Raw genomic sequence first — 27753 nt, 5'->3', positions numbered from 1 at the left:
GGCTGAGGTGGTAGGCCCTGGGGAGTAAACCAACTGGGTCTAATTATTCAGAATTACACTAAGGAAATATTAATAGCGTCAGGAATAATGGCTGCTCTGAATTTTTCCTTTGTGAGTTAATTTGTTAGCTTTCAGGTATTACTGCCCCTTTCATAAACATACTATTTCTGGAAGATATACTTAGAAGAATTTCCCATAAAGTGTTTCTCTTTCATTTGATAGCTTGACATTGTCTTTTCCCCTCCTTCTCCTCCTACCTGCGTTTTGAAATAAACACTTCAGATATACCACACAAAAATTAGGAAATATTTTATGTGCTAAGTTACATGTTTTAAAAATAACCATCTTTAAGAGAGAGATATTTCTGATGCCGATTAAATTACAGTAATGCAAGAGGTAAAACAGCAGGTTTGTGGGGGAGGTAAATGTATGTTTAAAAAAAGAAACATCCCAGCCAATCAAATAAATTACAGGTAAGCTCCATTTTCTTCTTCCGGTTACCAAGAATCTGGATCTCTCTCTCTCCCTGTTTTTCCATTAAAATTTTTTATTTAATCCATCCTTTAATTTTGGGCAAAATTATTCTCATTGGAAAATATTAAAACTTTCAAATGCTATTTCAAAAGAATTTTGAGAAACATGCACAGGTTGCCTCGGAAACTCATTCAGAAATTGAACAAATTCTGCGAGGTAATTCAGCTCCATATTTTAAAACTCATTTTCCCCATTAAATATTTCAGTGGAAATTGCAAAAAATCACCATATTTTCTATAATATTTGTTTTATTGCAGATTTTTCTTTTTTCTTCTTTTCTTAAAGCTGTAAAGGTAAACTAAGCATGGAAAGAACATTCTCTTATTCTCTCCAGTATGCTCAGCTTCTGTAGCATGTTAATGTTGGAAGGCACAGAGTGGTTGAAAGGAAATTGAGGCATTATTTATGTGTGTATTATTTATATGTGTAAATATTCTAGGGGTAATATACTTAAAATTGTGTGCACTAATGGTCCTCAAATTAGACTGGAGGAAAACTTAGATCATCTACTTCTACTAATTTAATAGATGGGTAAATTGGCATTTTAAATAATTTGTTCAAGGTTATATAATGACTGGAGATCCTGAACTCATTTTACTTGGTTGGGTAAAATGTATCTGAAAGCTTTGCTATTTTGAATTAATTTTCAAGTTCATCTTGGTTGGAAAACTGAACTTACAAGTTGTCTAGACCCTGCTTTTCTAAAACACTAGTTTATTAAAGACTTAATTTTATGACAAGGATCAAGAAACCACCAAGATGGGGCTGGGGCTGGGGCTCAGTGATAAGAGTGCTTACCTATCGAGTGTGAGGCACTGGATTTCACCCTCAGCATCAATTAAAATAAATAACTAACTAAGTCACTAAATAAATAAGTAACAAAGGTATTGTGTCCATCTACAAAAAACAAACAGACCACTAAGATGGGTGAGCAAGAGAAGATGAACAGTGAGATAGTAAATAAACAGGAAGGGAGGAGTTAGCCTCAGAAAATAATGAGCCAGTCTAAGGGGGGACCAAAGTGCTCAAAATGGAGAGAATGGTTAATTTTATTTTATTTTATTTGGAGTTAGAGATTGAACCCAGGGCCTTGGGCATGCTAGGCAAGCACTCTACCAACTGAGCTATATCCCCAGCCCACTAGTTAGTTTTTTCTATACTACTTTTTAACCTGTATAATCTGGGATACAAAGGACATGGAAGTATGTTGAGACCCTAAGGGATCTCAGAAAGATCCAATTCATCTTTCTTATTTTGCAGAGGAGCAAACTCAAGGTTTCCAGACACTCCACTGAATAATAATACAAGTATACAAGTCTATGCTCTATATTTATTTCTCTCTACTGTTTATAGGTTCATTATAGGCTGGGTTTAGCTCAATGGAAGGGTGTTTGCCTGCCTGGGTTCAATCCCCAACACTACAATAGAAAAATAATTTTATTCTGTTGTTCTTTTACTAACTTCCTGATAAATTTAAAGGGCTCTTTAAGCTGCATTCCACACATATTTAAAATGCAGTATTTCTGTTACTGTTCAGTCTTTAGTAATTTCTTTTACATTTTGGTTTCTTTTTCATATGAATTATGTAAAAGCACATTTATGGGGTGGAGTTGTGGCTCATTGGTAGAGTGCTTGCCTAGCATGCATGAGGCACTGAGTTCAATTCTCAGCACCACATATAAGCAATTAAATAAATAAAGGTCCAACAATAACTAATAAAAATATTTTAAAAATTAAAAGCACATTTATGAATGTCTAGTAAAGTGTTTTTCTTGGGTTTTCTGTTATTATTGTTTACTTTTTGGGGGGGATTCTAATTCTTCGATGTTGTTGAAAGGTATCTTCATGATACTAGACCTTTGAAATTTGTTGGGATTTGTTTCGTGATACAGCAGATGGGCAAGTTTTGAAATTGTTCCATATGTTCTGAAGTGTAATGTGCTTTTGGTATTATTCTTTATGTTTGCTAAGTAAATCTGTCATTTTATGAATAACTTTTTGCATAACTCTGGCTCCAAACCAAACTTCTCTATCCTTACTGTTTTTCTTTTAAACCTGTCAATTACTGAGAGAAATGTTAAAATCCTCCACTTGACATTTTCCATTTATATAATATCAGATGTTTTAAAGGATGTTATTAGCTGCATACAGGTTTAGAATTGTTGTGTCTCTTTATAACCGTCATTAATAATGCCTTTCAATCTATTGTTTTCTAGTATTAATGTTTTCCTCATAAAGTTTTTTTCTATCCTTTTTCTCTCAGTTTTTGTTTTAGAAGTCTCCTTCAAATAGATTATTGTTGGACTTTCCACGCCCCCAATCTAGTCTGCCTTTGACTTTTTACTTTTGTGCTTAACTATTTTTATTAAAATTACTAATACATTTGTATTGCTACCATCATGTTTTCTTGCAGTTTTTCTTATTTCACTTTCATTAAGGTTTTCTTTTTTTTCCTTCTACTAGTTTTAAAATTCAATACTCTATAATCTTTTCTGATTATCCTAAATATGTTAATGTGAATATTTAAGTTATCAAAGTTCTAAATTAATATTTTTTCCTTCTCTCTCAATATAAGGGATTTAGAACACTTAGGCAAAATAAATTTTAATGTTTGCTAATCTAATTTATTTTATCTCAGATTTTTTTGCACTTGCATAAATAAACCCATGAATTCAAGCAAAAGTAGTTTCTAATTAATGTTACTTAAGTCACATGAGAGCTTTCTGATTTAACGTTTACTTAGGCGTTTCTTTAAAAAAGATTTTTATCATTAGTTTACATCATTTCAGTAGTCCAGAAAGTCTCACTGGACATTGGTAGCACTGCCCTACATGAAGGGGGAAAAAGGTAAGCTTTTCAACTAATGTTGAAAGACTTGGGGAATTTGCTGGATCCTTATATTAGGAATCAAACTGATGCAAAAGGATGAAAATGGAGCTATCAAGACCCTCTTAAAACACATTAGTATTATTTATAAATCTGAAATGTTTTGTGATAAAATCAGTATGGTCACCTATTCATTCTTTATATGTATGTATTTATATAAATATACTAAAATTGGAACAATACAGAGAAGATTAGCATGGCTCCTGTGCAAGGTTGATATGCAAATTTGTGAAATGACCCATGTTTTTGGAATTGGAGAACATAAATGTTAAGTGAAATAAGCCAGATTTAGAAAGTCAAAAGTCATATGTTTTCTCCCATATGTGGAAACTAGAGAGAAAAAGGATCTCATAAAAATAGAAGGCAGGGGCTGGGATTGGGGCTCAGCGGTAGAGCACTTGCCTAGCATACGCAAGGCCCTGGTTCGATCCTCAGCACCATATAAAAATAAATAAAATATATTGTTTCCAACTACAACTAAAAAATAAATATTAAAAAACAAGAAGGGAGACCAGTAGAGGAAGAAGACTGGGGAGAAAGATGAGAGGGAAAGGGGAGATGCTTGAGGAATTATATTGACCAATTTTGGTATGTGTATATACAGATATATCACAATGGATCCCACTATTATGTGTAATTATAACACACAAATAAAAAATTAAAATGAATTCCTTAAAGAAAATACCAGAATTTATCTAGTTTCACTTCCTCAATTTAAAACTAAGGAAATTGAAGTGCAGACAAAATAAATGATTTCATAAAAGAAATTATGGAATGGATGTTGGATCAGAAAACAGCTTCACTATTCAGCTTGATGATCTCTGTTTTGAGTAATTGCATCAAAAGACAAGTGTCATGGTTTGGCTATAAGGGTGAGAGACATTGTTCAGAGGTGAAATGATTGGATATGAGAACTATAACATAATCAGGTTAATTCGTCTGATGGATTAACAAAAGAACTACTGTACTGGATGCTAACCATGGACAGGTGTGGCTGGAGAAGGTCTGTCACCGGAGGCATGCTCTTGGGAATTCATATTTTGTCCCTGGCTCCTTGCTCACCCTGTCTTCTGTCTGCCATGAGCTAAGCAGTTTTCCTCCACCATGCCCTCCTACCCTTATGTTCTACCTCACCTCAGGCCCAGAGCAATGGACTCAGCGGACCATGGACTAAACCTCTGAAACTGGGAGCCAAAATAAACTTTTCCTCCTCTAAGTTGTTCTTGTCAGGTATTTTGGTCACAGAGATAAAAAGCTAACACAATAATACCAGGGCCATACTATTAGTCACGACTCCCTAAGCAGTTCTAAGTCTGTGTCAAAGATGTTAAGGGAATGAAGTTTGGATGACTTTTCTAAGTTTTCACCCTACTACGCCTCCAGCCCCACTCCGAAACCTAAGGCAGTCTCCCTGGCGATGCAGGAAGCAGATCCTTCTAAACATGCTGCCTGTGATACATCAGTGCAAAGATCCTGTGAAGATGGAAGAGAAAACAGAATCTTAAGTAATTACTCCAAAGTCCTCTAGCAAGTATTCTGAAAGAAACTAACAGGTATTCTCAAAAGGAAGGCTGGAATCCATTGGAGTTCATGTTACATCCTGGCTGGATGAGGTGCCTTTCTAGAAGGTGGCCCTCGCCAATAAAGCAACCGCTCAGCAGTCTGCTGGTTCCTCTAGTTCATCCACTTCCTTGGCTGGTGAGTCGGGAATAGATGGGCATCTCAGTGTGAGAGCTTAGGAATGATTTCCAACCCTGCCAGCCAGTTCATAGTTATTGCTTACTTCTGCTCACTCATCTGCCAAAACAGGGATTCTTCTTTTTAACTTATATTTTGCTATCATTTAAATGTCCATTACCCCCAGGACTGGGAATTGTTTTTCACCCAAAATAATATTTCCCTTATTTTTAAAACTTTGTTTCTACCATGGGAGACTTTGTGACCCAAGTCTTTGTTCATGTCTAATGCTCTTTCTACTCTCTTGGATAAGACATGACTGTCCCCACCTCCATACCCTGACCAGCACCCTCCTGAAAGGCTGGTTGTCACACCCACTACAGGTATAGGTACACTTTAAGCAACTGTGTGAATTATGGAAGGTCCTTCAAAGTTCTCCCCTGCTGAGTGAAAATAGATTTTTATTAAAAAGCAATAGCAGAGGCTGGGGTTGTGGCTCAGTGGTAGAGCGCTTGGCTAGCATGTGAGAGGCACTGGGTTCAATTCTCAGCACCACGTATAAATAAATAAAATAAACATCCATCAACAACTAAGAAAATTTTTTTAAAAAGCGATGGCAGAATGTATCTTAGCTGGTACAGCCTGATCCAGCTAATTGGGATGAACAGGTAAGGAGCATCAGGCTTATTTCTAAGTTCAAGCTCTGTAAAAGGCCAATTATTTATGCTAGCAAATACTAGCCTAAGTACTAGAATTTTTTACCTAAATTCTTCAAATCAGGGTAAAGGGGCTTTCTGCTGGGTAGGGAGGGCCTCTTCCCGTGACAGTGAGGGCACTGAGTCTGAAATTCAGACTCCAAGATGATTGCAGTGTCTCTCAGGAGATGTGCCCTCTGGGCAAGTCACGAGCTTCACCTGAGCTTCTGTTTCAATAACAGGATGAAAGAGTTTGGACTAGCTCTGAGGGACACCATTCTAGCTCTATCTAATATTTTCTGCTTCTGCAGAGAGAAATTATAGTCTACCGACATTATTTGTCCATTGAGTCCTTGAAATTTTTGGAATGCTTAAGTATTTTAACAAAACGATACAAAGACAACCTTATATGTAAATAATATTCTTACTGCTAGAAGAGAGTATATTTTTAATGGTGTCCCACTTTTTATAAGAACTTTAACAGCTGCTGTGTAATCATTTTTACATGTTTTATTAAGCTTTGATTTAAAAAATGCAAGAGAAGAATGTAACACTTCAGCAAATGCTTGAAGATAAAACAAATATCACTATAAATATTGCACTTATAAAATCTTTTTTGTATCCTCACACAACTCAATTCTCAAATATCCTTTTACAGAGATGCATAAACAAACTGCTCCAAGCTGTCAATGCTTGATGCCCGTAGGTTCCTGTCACCGCGCCAAGTTGGCAGGTTCTCAGATCTCTGCTTCCTGGTGCACGCTCTGAACTCCCAGCAGCAGCTTCGGAGGCCTCATACCTACATCATGTGAAGAGTCAGTCCAATCTTTCAGAATGCTCAAATAAATGTCTGGCTGTGTGTGTGTGTGTTTGCTACTTAGGGAAAACAAATCTTTCAAAGGCAACGACAGAGTGTAGTTTAAGTAGATGCAGTTCACTGTTAACATTGCTTGTTTTTTAAGACATTCAGAAGCTTCTGATTCTTGGTCTTGAACATCATGATAAAGCTGTTTGGCATGATTTTGCCTCGCCCATCTTCACCCACTTGGCCCATAATAATGTAATTTAGACCTAAAGAAAGAAAATATACAAATAAATAGTTTTCCTTATGTGTGTTCTTAGACTAACCTTAGATTAAAACTTACCTCTGGATAAAGTTCTTTCCTGTACATGATACACCTTTATTCCTTCTAGGATAAAATCTGGCTTAATACTCTCATTAGCAAAAGTATAGATTCAACAGTAACATCTTCCAGTTCTGCTAACATAAGGACCCTGTATGAAACAGTGAGACCCAGTCATCTTCCACCCTGTGGTGCTGCAGGTCTGGCTAGCTCCCTGATACCCACTATGAATGATGTACTATTAACATGAAAGTTTCCCCTTTCTCAAGGGGCCTCGAATGTTTCATGATGGGTCTTCTTCAGGTGGCCTCTCATAGTCCCATAATGTGTCTGTCTGGATTTCTCTGGCAATTGGCAACTAGTGATCCACTCTCTTCTGTTGGGGTCAAACATGAATCTGCCATGTCAACTTCTTGAGGGCACAGATGATTCACATGCTTCTTGCATTCAGACAGTGCCTTGCAAAAAAAATAGGTACTAAAAAGTGCTATTATTTGTGATCCTATTTTTTAATACATTGATGAGTTTGGCTCAGTTAAGTCGAGACTGGGGGCTCAGCTGAGGTGCTTCAGTTGAACTCTAAAGATTTATAGTGCTATGGAAAAGTGTCATCAGGAGGGGCCGATTCCCTCCTTCTTTTATTCCACTCTTGTCCCCTGTATATCAAAAGAGAAATATAAGGCTGAGGCAGGAGGATTTTGAGTTCAAAGCCAGCCTCAGTGAGATGCTATGCAACTTAGTGAGACTCTGTCTTTAAATAAAATACAAAATGGGGCTGGGGATGTGGCTCAGTGGTCCAGTGCCCCTGAGTTCAATTCCTGGTACAAAAAAAAAAAAAAAAAGAAAAAGAAAAAGAATGAAAGAAAGAAAAAGAAAAAGAAAGAAAAAAGAGAAATATATAACTTGGTAGGCTGGGCAGGTGGATGTCACCTCAAGGCTAGACTGCCAGCAGCATTCGGAGACCATAAAGAAGCTATTGTGCATTATCTGCACATTACCTGTGCATTACCTGGCAGTTCTGGCAAGAAATATTCTTTACAGAGCCTTTGCTGGTTTTTTCTGCAGATGTCAACTCAACACGGGGCTTCCAGCCTCCTGCCTCTTCTGAACAATCTGAGCACAGAATGAGGCTTACCTGAAGTGACTATTGGGGTGGGGGGGCACAGCACTGAGTGGTGGTTTAATTGTGGTAAAAGTATGTGACAAGACTGAAGAAAGGACTTAGCTAGGATTGGACTCAGAAATCATGGTATGTCACAGTACATACCAGACGTTATCACCACTCCAAGGAAAGAGCTCTCTGCAGTTATGCAAAGATACTATGGAAGTTTCTTGAGAGTAGATGGTTTACATGCTTGCACTGATATAGTCCCTTGCAAAAAACAGATATTAAAAAGTACTTAAGGAAGTACTATTTGTTATACTATTTTTTTATACATTGGTGTGGCTGGCTAATACAGGTCTAGACTAAGGCCATTCACTTTCTGTGGGGAAAAGTTGCAGTAGAAAATGTACATAGGATGTCATTCATCTAAGCATGGGGGCCCATGCTTTATATGGATAAAGCTTTCTGTAAGGAAATTTTTATAGTACCTCTGGGGAAAAGGGAGAGGTTTCACTTTTTATCTTTTACCCCTATTTATTTTTTAAAAAATTCTAAACTGTGAAACATATTATTTATAAATTAAAGAACTAGTATTTAAGTTGGTTTAAAGTCTTTAAAGTCATATGCCTCTGCCTCTGGTGTAACTTTTCCTTTTCCATAATCTCTCTCAACAAATTCATTCCTCTCTGTGTATTTAATGGTCCTATTTATGCAAATGATTCCCAGATCTTTAATTCTAGCCCAAATATACTTGTCTCTTCTGAAGTTCAATTCTGCATTTCCTATGGCTGGCTAGACTTTTCCCTCTTAATGTAGTATGGGCACCTGAAGTGCAATAGTCTAAAATCTCTCTCTCCTGAACTACTGCCTTCATATTTGTTCTTTGTTGAATCAAATTCAGATGCTTCTGGAACTCACTCCTTATTTCTATCACCTATTCTTCTTCCACAAGTTGTAAGGACTAGGATTATAGTCCAATTCTGCCTGACCCCATAGGCTTCCTTTTCTACCAGATGTGGGCATATATTAGCCCTGATTTTACTTCCCTCCACCAGCCAGGGCTGGAAAGATCCATGACTTGCTCAGAGATGCTCTCTCCTTTCCTTCTCTGCCTCTGAGCGCCCTGGAAGGAAGCCTAACGCTTCTCTCGCTCCTCACCTCTTCTGAGCAGCGGGCACTGCTTGCAGACCACGATGACCTTGGCGCTCATGTTCTTGCCGGCCTGCTGGATTGCCAGATTTCCCTCTTTGTAGATGTTGATGATTGAGACTGTGGCATGCAAACTCCCACCTCGAGTGACGGTGGTGATGACAGTGCCAGCTAATACTGCGGAAGGAAACATGACACTGAAGGCAAAAGCAAGCAGAACTGAAAGTAGTTTTGCGCTCTTCTAAGTTTCAGAAATGTGACATTTTAATGTTGAAAGAATGAGCCCTCGATGAACTCTCAAGCTGGATTCTGTGTATTTTGTCACCAAAGTTCAGGTAGTAAAAAAGGGTCATGTAATGCCACCCTGGTTGTTAGGTGTTGGCAGCTAGGAGAGAAACCCAAACACTTGCCACACAGCAGTCTATTGATGAGATGGGGACTCCTTAAAATATTCCTTCCAACATGTAGATCAATTTCCAAATAAAGGACAGGCTCATGGCTTCTGCCTGTGAATGTTCAACAAGACCCTGACTGTTTAGAGGATACCATACGAGGAGGTTGGGGTCTGAACCACTAGGATGTGTGTCTGTGGGTGACGTCTACCGTGTCTCCCCATAGCTGTCCTCTGTTCTCAAACTAATCAGTAAATCTGTCTTTATTTGGGTCTTTCATATTTTCTTTCTTATTTACCCTTTTTATCTCATTTAACGGTCAAAGTATAGAACCGAAGGATAACTTTAAAAACTTTTTTCTTGCTTTAAAAATGAAACAAGGGGCTGGGGTTGTGGCTCAGTGGTAGAGCGCTCGCCTAGCAAGTGCGAGGCCCTGGGTTCGATCCTCAGCACCACATAAAAATAAATAAAATAAAGTATTGTGTTCAATTACAACTAAAAAATAAATATATTTTAGAAAAACAAAACAAAAATAAAGTCAAAACAACAACAACAAAAATCTAGCAAAAGTCAGTTGCTTTTCATTATGTAGAACTCCATTTTTCCATCTTGATTCAAGAGGAAAGTCTCTCTTATGAGCCATACAAAGATGCTGTCTTTCTTGAGGGATGCAGTTGGCATTTTAGGAGTTAAGGGGACAATTCCTTGAGGTGTAGGGCTTGTAGCGAGTGATATTTTTACCAGCTGTCCTCTGCCCAGAAAAAAAACAAAACAAAATAGTAGCACTCCCCAGCTCTTGTGACAACTAACAACCGCCCCAGGGAATGTTACCAGCCCTGGCTGAGAACACCTGGGCCACTGGTCATAGTATTTGGTAATGGTGCCATATGATCACAATCAATGGCATAAGTCAAGCTTGACCCCTTGGGGACAAAGTGAGCACTCCTTGCTGCTTATGCAATGCACCAAGCACCACAACCGGGATTCTTATCATGCCTTCCTTATTCCTGGTGATGAGTGATCACTGCAAAATGGCAATCTGTAACCAAGCGTGATCAGGTGGTTTCCAAGGCACAGGGAGGACAATTTCCTGAACCACCTCCTACAGGTGACTAGCCTAGATGTGATAGAAATGACACCTGCTGCTATTTGTTTTCATTTTAATGTCAGTTATTTGAATTTCAGTAGGCAAACTGCAATCAGATTTAGGGCCCCAGGCGCTTCAATGTCCTTTTTTTTTAATATTTATTTTTTAGTTTTAGGTGAACACAATATCTTTATTTTACATTTATGCAGTGCTGAGGGTCAAACCCAGTGCTTCATGCATGCAAAGCGAGCATTCTACGACTGAGCCATGACCCCAGCCCCTCTTCAATGTCTTTATACCTTCTTTACCATAAAGGTCACTGGGGCTACAGACAGTTACCACTTTAAGGCACCAACAAAGGCAAGTAAAGTCTGGGTAATCTATTGGGGCTGTAGCAACTTTCTTTTCTTGATAAAACTTCCTAAATGTTTCGTTTAAGCTGCTTTTTAAAATAACCAAATTTAGTATCTATTGCTCTTAAGTAGCTTTCACAGATGGTACCGTTTTTTAATTGGAAAAAAAAAAAAAACTCTTTAAGAAATTCCAAGTCATTAAGTACTATCTCCTCAGGTTCCATAAGAGTTTCCAAATGGACTTCAGATTTCCACATCATAATTTAGTACTTTGGAAGTGCACTAAAGAGGAAATACTTGAATTTCTTCTGAGAGAGGCCAGCTGATGAATGTCAGCTTAGCTATGTTTCTGATGCACTTAACTTGAATTCCAGATGTGCGAAAAAAAACCTGGATCATGCAAAGTATGTGAAGGAAGAAAAGTACACCGGTCTTTTCAGGAATACTCAGCCGGAATACAGAGAATAGCAATGAAATGAACCAAGAGTCCAGTTATCACACTTCTGTAGAAAAAGCACATTTTCTGAATGCTTATTTTTCTCAGCTGTAAAATCTAACAATATGAGTAACACAAGTCAACACACACTTGCATACAGGAAATCATTTTCTTGGGTAGATGAACAATGTCCGTGGCCTTCACCATTATGTTTGTGAGAATTCCTTTAAGGGTAAGCAAGGAGTCTCCAGTTTCTGATTAAAGGGAAAAGGTGTTTTTTTTTTGTTTTTAATTTCTTACCAAAGTTGCTTGAACAATAATTGCTCTCCAGAGTCCCCGTCCGTTTACACTTCTGTTGACACAGGGCCACAGTGGGTTTTAAACCTTAATTCAAAGAAGAAAGACGTAAGACTCAGGAAAATGAACTCAAGTATCATTGGAGTTTTATATCTGAATCCCCTTTTAAGACTACCACTGCTTTCCCTGAGCCACCAATCTACTATTGCAATGAAATAATTATAAACCATGCAGAAGAAATTCTTCATGCTACTCTAATTTCCTCAAGGCAACTCAATACCCTGTACTGAATTTTAAACCTGAGATCAAAGATAATCCAAATTTAGCTCTGTTCTCTTCTTCCTTGATATAAATCTAACACTACAACCCAAAATAGATACACTCTTTGTGTGCCCTGCTTAGAAAAACCTGGCAAACACATCTGAACTCATAAAATACAGCTTAATCCTTCACTTCACAAAAGGAATCCTATGGTGTTCCCCTGAGAAGGGAAGGAGCTTTCTTGGTGCACTTCAAATGCAATTGCCTAAATGTGAGTGGTACAAGGTTTTGGAAATGCTGCTCATGTGTAAAGTGTTACATCCGTAATAAGATGCGAGTACTCATTAAATATTTATTTTGAGCCTGGCATTGACTATTAAGATTTTAAAAACTGAGAAGTAGACAAATTTAAGAATAAAACTAAATAGATAAATACAGTGGCTCTCCTCTGGAGGTAATTTTGCCCCGTGTCATATGTCAATATCTGGAAACATTCTGGTTGTTATGACTCAGGGGTACTAATGGCATCTAGTGAGTAGGTGTCAGGGATGCTGCTAAACACCCTCCAATGAATGGGACCTCACACACAAGTAATTATCTGGTCCAGAATGTAAATAGTGCCAAGGTTGAGAAACCCTGGGTTGACCAAATGCAAATATGTAATCCCCATTTTCATCTTTAAAATGTTTTTAAAGTATCTGCTGATGATTGTTTTTATGTGTGACAAGATGCTATGAAGAAAACAGAATTGCAAAAAACAACAGAATTGTGCTTGTTGGGTAAACATCTACAAAGGTAATGTTGGCCTTCTAATATGTTCTTCTGACTCCTCTGTGAGTTTATTATTTATTCACTCTTAATTTGTACTCCCACTAATAATTAGCATTACCAGTGAAAGAGAACATCCATTGGAAACAGGCTCCTTAGCCTCAGAACATCTGGGAGCTGGGTGGGTCTCCTGAGCTGCTCCTTGTCACTCTTTGGTGGATCCCAGCTTCTCTGGCCTTTAAGTTACAGGCTGTCACCCCTCCCCACTTCATCTTACTGTCGTCTACCACCCTCCTCTCACAAGGCCCCAGTTTTTAGCCTTCCTCTCCATGTGTCCCTTCCTACAACCCTTCTGGTGGGTCCACCCTCCCTACAGATGATCCCTCAGTCCCCTGTTCTCATCCTCAACAAGCACCTTCCCCCGATCCATCTCTATCTCATTCAGTCCCAGATGCACATGTCCTTGTGCTAAAATTATTCATTGCCAATGTCTCAAATTTACATATCCTACTATCCAGTACAGCCTCTTCCCCTTCAAGTTCTCCTCGTCTACAGGTCCATAAGTGCATGTCATCTTCACCTGAATGTATCATGGACACTTCAAACCCAACGAGGGCACAGATTAATTTGTCTATCTATCACCCCCAAACCCCATTCTCTGCCTCAATGAATAATAGCATTATGCCCCAGCTGTACAAACCAGAAGCTCGGGTGGCATTTTGACACCTCCTGCCACCATGACCTGTCACTGTCTCCCATTCATCTCTTGACTATTTGTTTTTGTCATAGCACAGTTCATCTGGACAACCAGAACCTGCTCATCCTTTTTTTTTTTTTTACCCTTGGTGGAAGGGGGGTTACTGGGGATTGAACTCAGGGGCTCTCAACCATTGAGCCCCATCCCCAGCCCTTTTTTGTATTTCATTTAGAGACAGGGTCTCCGTGAGTTGCTTAGCACCTCGCTGTTGCTGAGGCTGGCTTTGAACTCGCAATCCTCCTGCCTCAGCGTATGGAACTGCTGGGATTACAGGTGTGCGCCAGCGTGCCCAGCCTACTCATTTTTTTAATTCCTACAATCCATTCACCTCACAGTGGCCAGAGTGATCTTCATAACATGCAAATCTAATCTTAAACTTGGCTTAAACCTACCCACAGCTTTCCCTCACACTTGGATTAAAACCAAAACACTCAGAGCATACAGAGAGAGGTGACAGGGCCTGAAAACGAAGCTCTAAAGAGGAGCAAAGAGTGAAGGGTCTTATACGTCACCAAAAATGTTTGGGCTCCTGGGCTGCCCAGTATGGTTGTCATTAGCCTTGAGAGGCTTTCAAGTTTCAATTAATTAAAATCAAATGCAAACTTTAGTTTCTACTATCACTAGCCACATTTCAAGTGCTCAGTCACGGCTGCCATATAGGATAGCGCCGCTGGGGAAAGTAAATTTAATGGCACAATGACATGGCCTGTGGGCGGGCAGGGTCACCGTCAGAAAGTAAGATAAAGGAAGACAATGTGGCTACTGGAGATGTGCATATGTTTGGGGAAACAGGTGGAGAAGTATTTTTGAGGCAGAAAACACTGATAAAAATGAATTTAATGTGCTTTCATTTATATGGCCAGCAGTCTCAAAATGTCTAGGAGATAATTATAAATCCATGTTTGAAATTTCAGAGAAAGTTTAGGATTGAGATAAAAGCCAGAGAACCACCAGCACCTGGGGTGTGACCAGACAGTTAACAATGGACAGAGTAAGAACACCACGCCTGCTGAGATGAGCTAGAACTATAGTGACACGAGGCAGTGCACATTCAGGCCACAAGGTGGCCCACTTGAAGAGTGCCCAGAAAAACCAGACCTGGAAGTGCCAGCCTGTGCTCAGGTCAGCCCTATCCAGGGTGAGTGCACAATATGGCGGGCAACAAAGCTGGCTTATTCCAGCCTATTTCATATCTTAAGGCTTCCCCCCTTTTTCCTCTGCCCTGGACTTAACTATTTTTAATCTGAATCCTGAGATCCCAGTGGATGGAACAGATAGGATATAGAGACCTACTCCTGCCTCTCTAGTCCTTACACCATGCCCCAGACCAGTTTTCCCAACCAACTTCTGAAATATTTTAAATATTTTTGTTTGATTTACTTCAATTTGAAAAAAAAGTAATGTATCTTATATGACATTTTGCTTAGAAGCAAAAAATCCCCAATCAAAATTTGCAGACATTGGGCTGGGGCTATAGCTCAATTGGTAGAGCATGAGGCACTGGGTTTGATCCTCAGCACCACATAAAATTAAAATAAAGGTATTGTGTCCATCTACTATAAAAATATTTTTAAAAATTTGCAGATGTGAAAACTGGCAGGAACAGAAAGAACTTTAACCTAACATACCACAATTTTATATATATATATATACACACACATACACACACACACACACAGAAGGATAGGAGAGAGGGGGGATAGAAAAGAAGGTCAGCTAGGGATACAAATTACAGTGAGATGGGAATAAGTTCTAGCATCCTACAGCACAGTAGGGTGATTATAGTTCACAACAATTTATTATGTATTTTATAAGGAACTAGAAGAGAGGCATTTAAAGTTTTCCAACACAATGAAATGATATTTGTTTAAGGAGCTAGAAGTGCTGATCACCCTGACTGACCATTGCACATTATATACACATAGCAAATATCACACTGTACTGCACGAATATGCATAATTACGTGTTAAAATGTTTTGAATAAAAAAAGAAAGAAAAACCACACTTTTGTAAGTGCCAAAAAAGGGAAGTTGGGCATACAATAGGCTTCCTTAGTAACTATTAAGTGTTCATCATTTTCTTAGATGAGGTTTTAAAGCTATTAGTTTGTAAGCATTGTTACCCTATCCCTCTTTCATTAATAGTGTTGTGCTATTTTCTTACACAAGTTTTCACTTTAGTTAAGTATTTTAGTTTCTGGTATCTTTTTCTTATTTTTTTTCTACTTCAAAAAAAATTATTTTCATACTCCTAAGGTTTTTGCACAAAACTTCCAAACAGAAAAACTTACCTACAGTTACAGGGAACGTGGTGGTAACAGGTACTGCTGTCGTTGTGGGTAATTTTTTGGGCCTGAATTTGTAGTGACCAATAAATCCATCTGCAGTTAAACTTAAGTCTGATAAAAACTGAATAAGAAGTTCATTTTTCTCAGATACAATTGGTCTAAAAGAAGAAAACATGTTTACATATATATGTTAAGGTTTAAGTGGTACCTCTCTAAAACTCTAAAATTTTCTAGCTGTCCATTGATTTTTAAAAATACATTGGTCATTTATTTACACCTAAAAGCTAAGACATTAAAAAGGTCAAGTCTCGATTTGCTAAATGTTAACACAGTAGCTCAACATCTCCCAGTGTTAGCTCAGCTCAACACCGTGCGCCTCCCAACCCATCTCCGCAACCACCGTTATTATCCCCTTCTTATGGAATAGTCAGCTGAAGTTCAGAGAGTTCAAGTGATTGGCCCAAGGCCCGGTGGCAATTATGTGGGAATCGGGATGTGAACCCAGGATCCAGTGATCTACAGCGACCGTGGTAGGGTAGGGACCAGGGTGAACGCAGATGCTGTGTTTGGTTTCCACAGCCACCTCAGGGTTTGCCTACTCGGGAAGAGGGCAGTTTTTTGAATGAACACTGTGGGTTCAAGCCAGCTTGGGGAACCAGATGCTGGCCACAGAGAATCCGATGGATAAATCTGATGAACAAATTCCCACTCCCTATAAGCCAGAGGGATTATCTCAGTGGGCTGCTCACCCTGGGATAAAAAAAAAAAAAAAGAAAGTCATGCAGGGTTTAAAGGCACTTCCGTCTCATTTTTAATGGGAGTTCTAATGCATGCCCACAATGGAGAGATTGCTATTTATATTGCCCATTAGGAAATGCTCTTAAGGAAAAAGAGAAAGTGATCGATCTCTTTTGGCAGTCACCAACCACACCACTCAGAACTCTAATTGGAGGAGCTTGCTGGCGAGTGGGTACTAAAGATCTGGTACAGACGATAACTGAAGTCCAAAAACTCTCTGAAATCTTAGGGGATCGTTATATTATACAAGACAGTGGTTTCATTTAAGGTTTGCTATTGTTCTTTTAAATAAGAATGAAAATGCTGTTCGGTTGCTTCTATGTAAAAACGAATCCAGAAGCAGACAAAGATTGGACAAGTTATTGAATTGAATTAGTCAGGGATCTGACTCAAGTTCTTTTTGGAGGTGCCACCAGTCAAGTCACTTCTAAGGCAAAACGTAATGAAACAATTCTCCCCACACCACCCTCCCTGCCCAGCTGCTCCGAGTGGGTAGATCTGAACTTGAACCAACCAGTTAGAAAAACTGCAGAATATTTTCCATCTTGAATAATAACCTGAGCCAAGGGATGGGACACACATAAAACTGAATTTCATGGCCTACATTTATATTTCTAGTCCCCAAAGTGACGAAAGTAATTTAAATAATGCTTCTGGGATTCAAGCCTTCAACAGAAATATGCTAACCTGCTTTTGAAAAGCACATTCCATTAAGTAAATAAAAAACGATGCACTAAACACAATTCTCACCTACATACAATTACAAGTTAAGAACAGGTTAATCATGTTTAAAGGATTACAAAAAGCACTTATTATGAGCAGCAAAGGAAGTCTCGAGACCCACTCAGGTCTGCCTTCTCCTCGTGATGCTTTAATCACAGTCATCATCCACTGCGTTTCTGTGATATTCTTGGAGGCATTGTATTGGAAATTGAATTTTCTCAAGGAGGAGTCTTTCAGTAACAAAGACAGCTTTTTTCCACTGAGCTTTGTCTAAATGTGACAGAATCACAGTGCCATAATATATACCCAGGGCCAAGTGTTGCATCTGCTAATTTGTGTTGCAAACAGCTAGGAAGGCAAGGTGAGATCTCGAAGAGCTCTTCCCCTGTCTCATGTGGCATACGGCCAGCTGTGTCAGCTGTCTCCAGCTCGTCATTCCAGTCTTTCCCTCCTTCAATCACTACAGCCAGCCAATCACCACATCCTGCTAACTTTACCTCCTAAATATTTCTTGATTCATCCCTCCCCTTCATCTCTACCTCCTCAGCTTCACCTGGACCCTAGCAACAACCTCCGAACGAGCCTCTCCTTTCATCTTGTCTAGGATGGGAGTCTAGAGCTCCTGGGCATGTCAACCCTGTCTAAATGCACTCGGAGGTCTCCCACCTCTGCAGAACAAGGAACAATGCACCCCTCTGCCTCGTCCTCAAGCCCCAACTCAAGGTTTAGTTTCCAGAAATAGCATCTATCTCCCCTGCATATCTTTCTTGACGGAGTTCTTTCTGCTTGGAGTGAGGCTGTCCTCCCCTCTGCCTCTGATTAAGCGCAATGCCTTCTTCCTTCAAGAGGCACTATCTCCTCCAAAAAGCTTCCTCTGGTCACATGCCCAGATTGGGCCAAAGACCCCATCCAGGACATTCCCTTGCCAATTTACTTATCTGCTTTGTTTTTGTTCCTTCCTGCTCCTTATCTCTGTATTCTGGTACCTAACATGGCACCCAGCACACAGCAAGGGTATAATATATATAAATGTTTTTGAATTAATTCAATGACACCCATAGTGCGCTGAGCCAGACCTAAGTACGGTAAGGTGACGCCCATCCAGCCAGTGCTCCTCCTAGTCATATTTTTAACGTGAGAAAAGCTCCAGAAACAAGTTTTCTCATTTTCTGTCCTACCTAGAAGTATTCTATGGGAAAATAGTCTTCTGAACAGAGGGCTAGTTGGTAGGCTGTGCCAGTCACAATCCTCAGGAATGAATGAGGCTCAGTGGCGGTCTCCCTGGCCTCCCCACGCACCCTCGAGGAAGAGCCACTCACCTGAATTTCGTGTTTATTCCTGCCTTCTTTCCCTCTGTTCATCACATACATATGCATCACTAAACAGTATATTGTATAGATCTGCATGTTTTAACACTTCATATAAAAGAAGGAGTGTGGTGTTTTATTTTTCTGGGCTTTTTTCCAAGCTCATCATTGTCACTGTGAGGTTTTTGCACTGCTTTTGATGCTGTGTCCTAGAACACAGTTTAAACCCTCTCTTGATAACACTGGACTGTCGGTCCCCACCCAGGAACATTATAAACAACATTGCTGAGAACATCCTTGTATATGTCTCGTGGTGCACACGGGCAAACTCTCTGTAACTAGTACACCAGGAAGGCAGGTATCTGCCATATGCTAGGTCACAGATACATGGTTATCTGATGAATTCCAACTTCATCACATAACGCCAAGCTGATTTTCAAAGAGATTATGCCAATTTACACTCTTCAAAGGTTTATTCACTGTGCAGCTTTCTTCTCTTGGAAATACATTTTCAAATATCTTTTGCCCACTTTTTCTGTTGAGTTATGTTTTCCTTATTTTAAAAATTATTTTGGTATGTTCTGGAACCCAGGACTCTGTCAAATGCGTGTTCCAAAAATTTGAGTCCAGGGCTGGGGTTGTGGCTCAGTGGTAGGGCACTTGCCTAGCATGGGTGAGGCACTGGGTTCGATTCTCAGCACCACATATAAACAAATAAAATAAAAAGTCCCATCAATAACTAAAAAATAATTTGAGTACATTTGTGCCTTCTCTTCTTCCCCTTTATAGTGTATTTTGATGAACTGAAATTCTCATTTGTTTCTTTTTTACATTCTCAATTCACCTGTTGTTGATTTTTATGTTTTATAGATATGAGTATAATTTCATTTCACGTTTCACATGAATAAATTATTTCTACCCTATTTTTCTTTTTTTGGTACCTGGGATTGAACTCAGGGATTCTTAAACACTGAGTCACATCCCTGCCCCTTTTATTTATACATATTTTATTTAGAACAGGCTGTCCCTGAGTTGCTTGGGGCCTCATTAAGTTGCTGAGGCTTGCTTTGAACTCACAATCCTCCTGCCTCAGCGGCCTCCTAAGCCGCTGGGATTTCAGGCATACCCGCCTGGCTCCTCCTATTTTTCAGCAGGGGCGGGGGGTCTCGATCAAGTTGCACTGTCTTAATTACAACAGCTTTCTGATATGCCTGTAGCAAGTCCTCTTGACGGGCTTTTCTCCTTCAGAACTTAATTTTGTCCACCTACACCCTTGATGCTGTGTACTGCGTCATCCTTGCCACTTGGTCAGTTTTAGAATCAGACTGCCAGTTTTATGTTGTAAATGATAGAGTTTTTCTATTCATGAGCACTGTATATACTTCCATTTATTTCGGTCTTTGAAAATATCTCTTAGTAAAGATTTGTAATTTTCTCTATTAAGGCCTTTGCAAGGTTTTTTTTTTTTAATGTTTATTCTTGGGTTCTTAATATTTTTGTTACTTTTAAAGTATTTTTTAAAATACAAAATTTTTTATTCAAGCTATTAAGAAAAGGTATTTTCAGTAAAATGTTTCCAACAAATAAAAATTAAATCCACAAGTCACACTTTAATTTGGTAATGCATAAATAAATTTAAAAGATTTTCTAGATTCAAACCAACCTTGAATTCCTAGTCATAGGGTATTTTCTCATACATTGCTGTGTTTATCTTGCTAATATTTTTCTTTTAGAATTCATTTTTCATCATATTCATAAATGAGACTGGTCTCTAATATTCTTTTCTTATACTATCCCTACCCTTTGATGTCAAGTTTATACTAAATTTATAAAATTAATTGTAGAACAATGCTTATTTTTCTCTAGAAGAATCTGTGTAGTGTTGAAAATTTCTGTTTCTCAAATGTGTGTTAGAAGTCATGGATAAAAGTCATCTGAGCTTGGTTTTTACCACTTGAGTAGGAAAACCTAACTGCTCATCAACTATCTTTAATTATTTGGTAGTTATGGTTTCTCTTTTCTCCAGTGTCCATTTTTGCTTGAAAAGAATATATTTTCTCTAACTGTTGGTTGCAGTCTTCTCCATTTGTCCATTGGACGGAGCTTGTCGATTTGGGCTACAACATGAGGAGCAGGTATGAGGCCTCAAACTGTCCAGGATAGATCCTGATCAACTACAATCACCCATTTTTGTCATCAACTTCCAAGTCTTCTTGCCTGGATCCCCAATACTTAGCCATTGTCTGCTTCTCAGGATTTTCCATTCCACCCTGATGCCTGAGCTCACCTTTGCAGGGCACTGATACCCCCAGGTATCTGGCTCAGCATCTGACTCTGGTGCATCACTAACATGACCATCTAGGCCTCACCTGCTCTCCCTGCTGTGGCCTCAGGCCTAGGGTGGTTATTTCCTCTTAGTGGTGCCAGATGGGACTCCAAGAATTATGAAACCTAAGAAAAAGCAGCATAAAATCTTCCAGAAAATAAATGTGATTAGGAAATTTATTTAAAAATACAACTTCAGGCCAGGTGCACTGGTGCACACCTGTAATCCCAGTGGCTCAGGAGACTGAGGCAGGAGGATTGCAAGTTCAAAGCCAGTCTCAGCAATTTAGTGAGGCTCTTAGCAACTCAGCAAGACTCTGTCTCTAACAAAATATAAAAAAAGGGCTGGGAATGTGCCTCGGTGGTTCAGCAACCCTGGGTTCAATCTCCAGTACCAAAAAACAAAACAAAACAAAAACAAACTCAGAGTTATTAAAATAGTAATGACACAAATGGGGGCCACTTACGCAGGGGGACTGTCGCCACAATACTTTCCAATCCTTTTGGCATCATTGACTTCTCCACCATTAAACACAGCCACATAATCATATCGGCAGTAGTTATCTCGCTCCACATCAAACTTTTCAAACTTTAATTCTATAAGCTTTAGAGAAAGCACAACATTAGGAGTATCAAAAATAGCACTGTTGAATAATCTTAAGTGAAAATTTTCCATTTCCCAGATCTGTAGAATACCATGATTTTTCTTTGTTTAAAAAAAAAAAAAAAGCATTGATTCTGTTTCAATAATTCTTGTATCAGGATGGGGTTGGTTTTAGCTCAATGGTAGAGCAGTAGCTCAGCATGTGTGAGGCACTGGGTTTGATTCTCGGCACCACATATAAATAAATAAAATAAAGGTCCATCGACAACTAAAAAAATTTTTTTTAAATAATGATAATTCTTGTCCCAATGTTTGTTATTGAGTCAACAAAAGTATGGCATTTTTTTTTTTTTGCTTTCATTGCTAATCATAATAAATGATAATCTCAAATCCCGATCAACCTTGGTCTCAGGAGCTCTGTTCACCTATAGCTTACAGAACTCCAACGACACAAAGCTACAGTTGGCTTCTGGAGATGTATTCTATAGCACAATAACTACAGTTAACAAGGTGTGGTATATCTGAAATTTTCAAGAGTGGATCTTAAATGTTCTCACCACATACCCACAAAGACCTGCGCACGCCCGCAAGGATAACTATGTGAGATGATAGGTATGTTAATTAGCCTCATGTGGTAAACATTTCACACATTTATCAAAACATCATGCTTTATACAGTAAATATACACATCTTCTATTCATCAACTATACCTCAATAAATCTGGGGGTGGGGAGAGAAAACTGAGAAAAATAAAGACTGGATAATTGGGTGTGTGTCAGAGTGGGAAAGGGGACTATATTCTAAATGAATTCATTCTTCTCTGAAAGAAAACCAACAAAAATCAGAAGTATCATCTGGTGTATGTCACCTGCATCAGAGCATGGTAGGGTGTGTCTGCTGGCGGGGGCATGAGCAGATAGAGCTGTTCTTTTGAGGGAAGGAGACAGACGCATGTTCTTTCACATGTAAAGGAGTCAAATGTTTAGGATCAGAGACTCAGGGAAGCGGAATGTCTTTCTGGAAAGGTGAGTGTGCCCAGCGCAGCCTACCTAGGATGTGAGAGGTCTTTGAAGAGGCTGCATAAAAGCATCGATGCACGGAGTCATTAGGATTTTAAAGTGTTTCTTGGTTATTTTGATCTAGCACCAAGAATAGTGTTAAATTATTCAAGTGGATGGGAAATTTCCATTTAATAGGTAATCATCATTCCCCTGAAAAGCAGATTCTTTAAGAGCACCTCTAACGTGTGAATCCCAGGAAATCTCATGGAATTCACTGACACCATGGACCTCAGACAGCAGTGTCCACTTTTACTGAGCAGCAGGTAGGTAGCAACCCTGTCCATCAACCTCTGGGAAGACAGTGGAAATTAATTCCTATTAATGGGCATTAAGTCCTGTTTGATAAAGCAGACTCGTCTTTTTTTTTTTTTATCATCTAGGTGAAGATGATAACAACATCACAAATCAGCACAAAAGTAAATTTTGGCTTGGAATATAATTGCCATGCACCTGCAAATTTACCTACCTATAAAGAAATCAGCATCCATGGTTTATTTTAATTGTATTGTGATATTTCCTAGGGGTCAAGTGATTTCTCACCAGCAACTATGCTTTCTATTTAAAAATTAGCTCAATTTTCTTTACTTAGAAATTAGTCACATAAAAACTTATGGACAGAAGATTTAAAATGAGTAAATAAATAAGAACATAAGGGAGAAAGCCATGAGAAAAGGTGGAGGCAGAATTTTTTTGCAGTAGAAGAATGCCACAGACTTGCATAGAAATCATTTAGGATTTAATTTTCCCACTACATTTTTGTCTTTTGAACAGAGCTGCCAGTGGTTTCAAATGCTACAATGATGATGGAAATCTTACCGGCTGAAGCCAAAAGTCACATTAAAAAAACTCAAACTCAGAGGTTAAATCATCACGGAAGAGAGATGCTGAATTGTAATCTTCAAGTTAATTAAGTTGAAATATTTGGTCAGATTTATAAATGTCACAGAGAAAAGAATGACCAATGTAATTTCAAGAATTACAAAATGGTTTAAATGATTCAGAAATGTAATTTTAAATGTTATTTTAAACTGTAAAATGTTTCAGATGGACTTTGAGACTCTTCCATTATCAAATAAATGACTGTTTTTCTTCTAAAAAATAAAACTGAGTTTGGGGATTATGATTAAAATGTGTATGTGTGTGTTTATGTGTGTATTTGTGTGTTTGTGTGTTGTGTGTGTGTGTGTGCTCAAATCAATGACTTGCAATGGTATACTGGCCTGAATAGTTGTCCATTTTAAAAATAAATACATGGCAAATAATATGTATACAAGTTACATGAAAGATCAGTTTAGAAAAGTTGTTTGTTTTTTTAAAAAATCACAATGCTGAGCTCATTGTGCCTGGATTAGAGGCTATAATAGTGTTTGATTTTTTTTTAAGTTTTTGATGGACCTTTATTTTATTCATTTATTTATATACGGTGCTAAGAATCCAGTGCCTCGCACATGCTAGGCAAGCACTCTACCACTGAGCTACTATAATACCAGCTCTACCACCCAGTCCTATGATAGTGTTTATAATAATAATAATCTTTACCAAGTTAGTTTTAAAATTTTACAAACAAATTTTCATCTATTCCTGCGCCAGGTTCTACTCTACAATTAACATCTGAAAGTGGTTCCCAAAAAGGGCAAAAAAATCACATTACCATGAACTAGTAACTACTGGAAAACCACACCTTCTCTATTGATTGTTTTAAAGCAATACAATTTTTGTGTGGAACTTGCACACATTTTATTTTAAATAACACCCAAAACAGCTTAAAGAGACCATCCTTCACGGTGGCATATGGTTCTGTGAAGAGATGAGATGCCTGGCTTTCTGTGAAGCTCATGGACCAGACCGTCTGGCTTGCTTAGTAGGAGGGCCATCAGCAGGGTTTGCCGTGTGAGTGACCAGAGCCCCGAGAGCACATGTTCTGGGGTTTTCTCCTTCTTGCTGGCCCCTGCTGCTCACACCATCACGCTCAGAACATCTGCTGCAGGTTTAAACAACCTCAAGTGGGGATGGTCCAGTATTTGCATTTTGAAAACTGTTTTGAAAATCATAACTACAGAAATCAAAACCATGACTTTGCAAGTGAAATAGTACAAAGGAGAATTTCAACCTCCCTCTCCACAGGAAGAAGTACGAGTCCAACAGAACTTTTCTCTCCCCATATCCTTAGCTCCAAACCAGAGGCTCTTGGGTGGGCCCCTCACACTACCTGGGCAGCTCACAAATGCACACTTTCTTTACCAGGGAGCCTCACCTGGTTCTTTGGGGCTATGATGTGCCACACACAGGTGACTCCTGCAGGGTAATCCCGGTCTGGCCAGTTAGGGGTTTTAAAAGAGCCAGAAGGTCTTTCAAGCCGTCCTCCACAGTATTGGTCTCCTGAAGTTATTAAATATGGGAAAAAAAAGCAAAACACAAGTTTATATCCTATGGTAGATTACAGCAATACAGCCATGTGGAGATGAGGAATGTGGGGTATCAGGTGACAATACAGTAACCAAGGCAATGGCAGAAGCTCTACAACTTTCTCTTGAAGAAAAAGGTTACAGAGATGATCTGCTGCACACACAGACACACGGGGTTAATGATTTGTGACCTGACAGATCAGCACGAGATGGGGAAGGGATGAAAGCATTTGCTTCTTTTCTTTTTTTCAATTTTTTGGATGAATGAAGAGAAAACATTTGGGCATGTGTACTCATTCAGAAAGCTTCTAGCTTCTGGGCTGGAGCTGGGGCTCAGTGGTAGAGCACTTGCCTAGCACACGTGAGGCAATGGATTTGATCCTCAGCACCACATAAAAATAAATAAATAAAATAAAGGTATTTTGTCCATATACAATTAAAAATATTAAAAAGAAAGAAAGAAAGCTTCTAGCTCAAAAACTCTCCTGAATTCTAAGAACCTTCAAGGTATTGGTTATTTATTAAATGCCCATGGACAAAATTTTAATTAGTTGATATACACAACTATCATTACTAGAAAACTATATGTGCTGTATGTGTGTATACATATATATCTTTAATAATCTTTAAGAATAGTTTTTATTTGTAAAATAAAAAAATAAAAATATAAACTCGCAGCAATGCAGAGAAAGTAAAACATTACCCCAAATCCCACCACCTGAACTAACCACAATTAGTACTGACAATCATTATTTCAAACATCTGATATATGTAATGCACATGTACAAATAGGTTGGCAGAAACAATTTTAGAAAGTAATTTCAATATAAAATTTAAATTTAATTTCACTTGAATTTAATTAGCACATTAAAAACTGAATTGAATCTAAAAGAATTTACATACTTTAATAAAATTTTTTTTGACACAGATAATCATTCTTTTTTTTTTTCTTGGTGGGATTGAGGATTAAACCTAGGGCCTTGCACATGTTTTGGCACATGCTCTACCAGCGAGCTCTGTCTCCAACCTGACACAACACAGATACGCATTCTTAAAACAAATATCTAAATTTAAGAAAATATATTATAAAATTCAGTTTGGAATGATTCCTAAGGCTTTTAATTACTGGAAAATTTTAAGCATATACAAAATGAATATTTAATGTAATGACCTCCCACATATCTGTCACCTAAATTCAACAATTGTCATTGTTCCACTGTTCCATCTATATTGGTACCCAATCCCCACCACCTGCTTCTTCGGCTTTATTACTGTCACTTCACACTTCTGGGGAGGTGAATTCACATACTTTAAAATGTAGGACTCTTAGTTATACGTGTTTGGAAAATAGATGTATTTTTGTAAGCCACACTCCTACGATAATATAGAATTCATTTCTCACAAAAGTTTGGAATCCCCTCCCAACCTGTCAATCCCTCACAACACTTTACTGAAAATTTTTACCTTAATTTTATCGGAGCCCCATTTACATGGAGTCAGGTAGGGCGCGCTCTTCCAGCCGGCCTTCTCCTGCTTATCATAATTCACTGCCCGCTGCTACATTAGTGGTTCCTTTACATTCTTGAGTGTACTCCATTGTAATAGAAACACGACAATTTGTTCACCCATTTTTCTGTTGATGCTCATTTGGGTTACTTCCAGTTAGGCTACTATAAATGAGGCCACTAAGATTATTTTTGTGGACATGTATTTTCATTTGTCTTGCATAAATACCTAGCAATGCAGCTGCTGGGCCAGGAATAAATATAGATGTTTAGCTTCATAAAAAATGACCAAACCTTCCCCCAGGGGTCTATATCACTTTACACCTCTTCAGGTGAAACACTCTGATTGTTTCACCCACAGGACAGGTAGGTGATAGTATCTCTTTAATTTGCATTTTCCTGATGACTAATGATATAAAGTAATTTTTCAGGTACTTATGGGCCATTTCTATTTCCCTTTGTGAAATGTATGTCCAAGTGTTTTACCCACTTTTATATTTGAGATCTTTATCCTTTTTATTATTGAGTTGTATGAGTTCTTTGTATTATTCTATAGAATGTCTATTCACATTTGTAACTGTCTTTCTGTAAGATTATGTTTAATTGGGGGGGCCCTTGACCATCTCTAGCTCTATTTTGTATTTTATTACAGACAGGGTCTCACTGAGTTGCTTAGTGCCTTGATAAATTTCGAGGCTGGCTTTGAACTAGTGATCCTCCTGCCTCACTCGCCTCCCAAGCCACTGGGATTACAGGCATGTGCCACTGCAACCAGCCTAATTTTAATTTTAATGAAGCATGCATAATATTTTTTCATCCCTTTATTTTCAATCTATTTGGGTTTTGTATTTTAAGTCTTTTTCATAGACAACATATAGTTGGGTCTTGCTTTTGAATCCATTTTAACAATTGGCTGTCTTCTAACTAGAGTATTTAATCCTTTATATTTAATGTCCTGATCAGTGTGCTTGGATTAAACATGCCACTTCCTATTTGTCTCACCCTCTTTCATTCCAACTGTTCTTCCTTCAGATTTATTTAAATTATAATAACCTTAGTATTCTATTTTAATCTTTTGGCTTTTAGCTATAACTCTTGCATCTTTAATGGGCATCATAGAGATTATGACATGCATATTTAACTTACAACAATCTACTTGGAATAATACTGTACTTCTTCATGTACTGTGTGTGTGAGTATATAAGCATAGCTCTGTT

General features: G+C 38.4%; 1 protein-coding gene and 2 non-coding genes across 3 annotated transcripts in view; 2 read left to right on the top strand and 1 right to left on the bottom strand.

Moving 5' to 3' along the window:
- Positions 1-3558: 3558 nt before the first annotated feature.
- Positions 3559-3668, top strand: LOC125613652. Its single transcript, XR_007344218.1, has one exon. It is a non-coding gene; the product is annotated as a U6 spliceosomal RNA (small nuclear RNA).
- Positions 3669-6287: 2619 nt separating this feature from the next.
- Positions 6288-27753, bottom strand: part of Pcolce2 (procollagen C-endopeptidase enhancer 2) — a 57464-nt gene continuing 35998 nt past the window's right edge. The window contains exons 4-9 of the mRNA XM_015486746.2: positions 24881-25005; positions 21429-21565; positions 15812-15966; positions 11739-11822; positions 9180-9347; positions 6288-6863 (exon numbers count right to left, since the gene is read on the bottom strand). Of these exons, the coding sequence (XP_015342232.1) occupies positions 6733-6863; positions 9180-9347; positions 11739-11822; positions 15812-15966; positions 21429-21565; positions 24881-25005 (800 nt within the window). The 3' untranslated portion in view covers positions 6288-6732. The remainder of the gene's footprint in view (positions 6864-9179; positions 9348-11738; positions 11823-15811; positions 15967-21428; positions 21566-24880; positions 25006-27753) is intronic.
- On the top strand, positions 9948-10020 carry Trnaa-agc. The gene has a single exon. It is a non-coding gene; the product is annotated as a tRNA-Ala (tRNA).

The sequence above is a fragment of the Marmota marmota genome, unplaced genomic scaffold (assembly GCF_001458135.2).
Source record: "Marmota marmota marmota unplaced genomic scaffold, marMar, whole genome shotgun sequence".
In the NCBI taxonomy this organism is placed as follows: Eukaryota; Metazoa; Chordata; class Mammalia; order Rodentia; family Sciuridae; genus Marmota; species Marmota marmota.
The sequence above is the reverse complement of the archived record's forward strand: the minus strand, read 5'-3'. Positions and strand labels throughout refer to the sequence as shown.